The sequence below is a fragment of the Chrysochloris asiatica genome, unplaced genomic scaffold (assembly GCF_000296735.1).
Source record: "Chrysochloris asiatica unplaced genomic scaffold, ChrAsi1.0 scaffold00001, whole genome shotgun sequence".
In the NCBI taxonomy this organism is placed as follows: domain Eukaryota; kingdom Metazoa; phylum Chordata; class Mammalia; order Afrosoricida; family Chrysochloridae; genus Chrysochloris; species Chrysochloris asiatica.
Window position 1 is genome coordinate 10,089,753 of NW_006408519.1, and position 4,860 is coordinate 10,094,612.

The following is a 4,860-nucleotide window of genomic DNA, read 5'->3' on the forward strand; positions in this document are numbered from 1 at the left end:
TAACTGGGACTCAGTAAAGAGGAATTGACTGAAAAAATGGAGGCAGCAAGAAATACAGTTAAATCATTTTAAAGAATTAAGTGGCAAAATTGGGGTTAGAATTTCAGGACATTTTTTCTAGATTTTACCAGAGACAATTAATTGTAGTAACTTGAAAATAAAATTTAGTACTTTAACTCTCTGTTAAATAAATGAAATAATAATTTGTAAAAAATATATAATAGCGAAATATTAAGAATAATAGTCTATGCAAAGCATTTTATGTGTCAGATATTTTTCTGAACTGGTTTTATTTTAATCATCAAATCTTTATGTCAGCTATTTAAGTGGTAGTGGCAGTAAATCTTAATGGGAGCAGAAAGCCTCATCGTTTTCCCACAGAGTGGCTGGTAGTTTCTAACTGCTGACCTTGTGGCTAGCAGCCCAAAGCGTAACCCAGTACGCCACCAAGTTTCCTTAACTATTTGAGTAGGTACTGTTACTACCATAAATGCTAAAACAGAATCCCAAATCCCCAAACCCACTATTGTCAAGTCAGTTCCGACTCAGCTATCCTGAAGAATAGAGTAGAACTACCCTATAGGGTTTCCAAGGCTCTCAGTCTTGATGGAAGCAGCCTGCCACATCTTTGTCCCACAGAGCAGCTGTTGGGTTTGAACTGCCAACCCTGCAGTTAGTGCTTCTGTGTCATCTGAGCTCCTGAAACAGCCAGAAAGATTTAAGTTGCCTATAGACTGACACAACTACTAATTTGGGATCCCAGCTCAGACGGCTGATGACTCCACAGCCATGGCAGTGCCGACAGTCAAACCAAACACATACATGCGTCCAATCAGATTTTGGTGTACAGACACCTCACAGGCGGAGGAGACACACAGGTGAAAGGAAGAGCCAATCACACATGCTCCTGTAGTATGTAAGCCAAAGGTTTACTCGTTTTGTTGTCACGTCACTTCCTTCTCTGAAAATTCATTTAAAATTAGCATCTATTTTTAGTAGTTTAAGGAGTCCTCTTTGCACAGTGTTTAAAGCACTCAGCTGCTAGCCTAAAGATCTGAGATTCGAACTCACAGATATTCTGTGAGAGAAAGATGTGGCAGTCTGCGTCCATAAAGATGGACAGCCTTGGAAACCCTGTGGACACTTCTTGAACCTCTGTCCTGGGGGTAGTACTAATCTTTCATATAGGGTCACTATGAGTCAGAATCAACTAGAAAGCAGTGGGTTTTATGTGTATATATGAAGGGGGGTGGGGACTTACAGATTTCTTTTATATATCCCAAGCTAAGTCCCTAGTTTAAGTACATTTTTAAAAAGGAAAGAGTGGAAATCACAGGGTTCAAGTGAGTGCAGAGCCCCATGTGGGATTGTAGGATAAGCAGTTGGCTGCTAGCCACAAGGTTAGCAGTTCAAACCCACCTGCTGCTACTTGGAAGTCCTATACAGGGTGACTCTGAGTCGGAACCTACTTGATAGCATTTAACAATAACAATAAGTAAGTACAATAATTGCTTCTAATAACACAGTCTGGAAATACTAGGATAGTGAGAAATGGATTGAAGGTATGGAAATCTTCTGTCTTTTTAAATCTTTCATTAACTTATTTTAGTTAAGTCCAATCACTCCTATTGGTCTTACGTTTTTTCCAGTGCTATAGGAAATTGGGGAGTCTTGGTGTGGCACTGTGGCATAATACATTAGACCACAAGGTCAGTTTGAACCACAAGGTTGGCAGCTCAAACTTTCCCAGCCAGTCCTCAGAAACCCTATACAGGATCATCATGAGTTGAACCGATTTGACGTCACCTAATGACAACTTAGGAAATTGGGGAGTTCTGGTGTGTCACTGCAGGGTAATATACTGGACCACAAGTTTGAACCACAGGGTTGGCGGTTCAAACCCACCAGCCACACCTCGGAAACCCTATACAAGGCCACTATGAGTCTAACCGACTTGACAGCAGTGAAGAATAACCAGTTGGATTAATTGGATTATCATATGCTTTTAAGTTCACTTTATTAAGTTATATTTGAGGTTTCTTCCATTAATTTTAAATAATTATGTAATTCTGACATAGAAAAGCTATAATAATTTAGTAGTAAGAAAGTATTAGAGTGTTTTTTGATTTATAGGCTACTTTGGCCTGCTCTTTTTATTTAAGTGATATGGGATTTTCATCTTTAAGAGCTGTGACACATATTTAATTAAATACTTGTAGATGTTATTTAATATATCTTTTTCATTACATTGGATTATTTGTTTTGAAATATATTTCACACTAATTTCATATTAAATACTTTGTTTTCATTTTAAGAATTGTTTTAGTATAATTTTTCTAATTTCTACAGTCATATCATAATTAATATCCAAACATGTGTTTTATTATCTTGACTAGGACAAGGATTTTTTTTTTTTTTTTGATGTTTCTTTTCTATTTTTAGTCTGCAAGTCATATTGCTTCTAATCCAAAAGCAAGTGCAAAAACGAAAAAGGACAACATGAAATATGCTGGTTGGGCAGCTAGTCAAATAAACAGAGCTTATCAGGTTAGCATTGATCATTTTATATAGATAATAACTATTCTTATTTCTTAGCTGTTAATTTGATTTTTATAAGCCACAAAACCAGATATCTGTCATTGGACTTTTATGCCATTAGACCTCTATCGAATGTATTTTAACTGTGTGAAGTTAATTTGTAGTTTTAGCATCACATTTTTGTTTATTCCTCAAAAAGACTTAATTTCTGTTATGATTCCATATTTACCTTTCTTGCCATCTTGAAATCAGTAGTTTTTCATTTGGCATATAAACAGTAAAAATCCAAAAGGATAAGCAAATGAGCATGAAATTGGATATATAAATGTATTATTACTAAGTGGTATATCAAGAAATTTTAGAAATGAGGAAGAAAAATCTATAATCAAAGTAACTAGGCATTAAGCTACCAGTATTAAACTCACCAGCCAATCCTCGGAAACCTTATACAGGGTCACTATGAGTCAAAACCGACTCAATGACACTCAACAATAACAACAAAAAGAAGGAATTAAGCTACAGACATTTAGTAAAGTCTGTGTGCTTGCTTGCCCTTCAGGCTGTTTGTTAAAACCTTTTCAGTCTTTTTGTAGTTTTCTGAAGCTTGATTCCTTAGAGATTATTTCAGAAGGGATCATGGTTGAAATATTACATTTTGTATTATATTTATATTCATTTTTGTTTTGCGTGTTCATCGCTGCCTGTCTCTGGCCTTCATATTTGAAGGACGGTATGGCAGGTTATAAACAACCTTTGGCTTTCAGTTACTTAACTGAAGTATCTTAAACATGTTGTTTTGTTGTTTTCTGGCAGAGAAAGGTCCTGTCAAATTTGATGCCTTCCTGATTTTCTTCGACTCATAAAGAATTTAGTCTTTTGTTGGTTTCCCAAGCATTTAAAAATTTGTCTTCATCTTTTAAATCCGGTAGTTTCACTATGATGTATTTTGTTGATTGTTCTTGGATCAGTTTTCCCAAGTACAAGTTATACCCCCTTTAGTAGGATTCAATCTTTTATATGAGGAAAGTTTTGTGTGTGTTTTTTTTTTAATCATTAGAAGTATTTTTTCCTATTTCTCTAGTTTTCTTTTTCATGGCTCCAATCATCAGTATCCTTGATTGCTTTTTCCTGTATCGGTCATTGTCTTTTAAATACTTTTCTGTGTTTTTGTTTTTGTTGTTACACTTTACTAATTATTTATGGAATTGGTATATATTCTTTTCCTCCTCACATTTAAATGAGATCGTTTTCTTTGGCTACTAGGAGGAGATTTTTATGCAAGAAGGGGAGGATAGTGTAGATAGAGCAGTTTTTCCACCTAGATTTTGGTATGCCTTCCTTTTTGTTACAGAGCATTCAAATATGACTGTGTATCCATATTTTCTCAGACCTAGGTCTGATTCAGGAAGAATTTCTGGCTTCAGCCCTGTGCTTCATCCTTAGAGCTTTATATGTCTTGAATTCAGAGGCGCTGCTTTCAACTTTAAATGTTGTATTTGCTTGTTACAATTTAATGCCCTGGGTTTTCTATTTTGGGGTGTCATCCTACTTTTTTGTCTCCCTTATCTGAATCATCTCTCTATGTTACTCCTAGTTCTTCTTTCCTGTTCAATGTGGATGTGAAATTTCATCGTTCTTGATGAAGTGTTTGCTGGATATTTTTCAGATTTTGAGGTCTTAGATGTTCATTTTTTTGATCTCATCTTTGATGCGTGTATTACACTTGTCTTTGATTTGAAATCTATGAGGTCTTCCCCAGTTTGCAGATCCATCTATTTGGAATATTAAATACCCTTAACATTTTCATTTCTCTGGTTTGTAGATTAGTAGATTGCTCCCTTTTATTTGATGCTGCTACCAACACAAGGAGCTCTGGTAGCGTAGTGGTTATGAATCGGGCTGCAAATCTCACGGTCAGCAGTTCGAAACTACCAGCTGTTCCGCCGGAGAAAGATGAGGCATTCTGCTCCCGTAAAGATTTACAGCCTCGGGAACCCTGTACAGGGTCGCTATGAGTCAGAAACGACTCCACGGCACATAACAACAACAACCAACACAAGGTTGTATTCTTTCACAATACCTATTCCACCTGTGTGCTGAGCAAATAATCCGAGAAGCTGGGTTCTATGAAGAAAACCATGGCACCAGGATTGGAGGAAGACTCATTAACAACCTGCGATATGCAGATGATACAACCATGCTTGCTGAAAGTGAAGATAATTTAAAACATTTACTGATGAAGATCAAAGAGCACAGCCTTCAGTATGGATTACATCTCACTGTCAAGAAAACAAAATTCCTCACCACTGGACCAATAAACAA

General features: G+C 36.3%; 1 protein-coding gene across 1 annotated transcript in view; it reads left to right on the forward strand.

The window, feature by feature from the left end:
• The window catches only part of EMC2 (ER membrane protein complex subunit 2), an 81,513-nt gene that overhangs the window by 70,155 nt on the left and 6,498 nt on the right, over positions 1 to 4,860 (forward strand). The window contains exon 10 of the mRNA XM_006830642.1: positions 2,443 to 2,547. Within this exon, the coding sequence (XP_006830705.1) occupies positions 2,443 to 2,547 (105 nt within the window). The remainder of the gene's footprint in view (positions 1 to 2,442; positions 2,548 to 4,860) is intronic.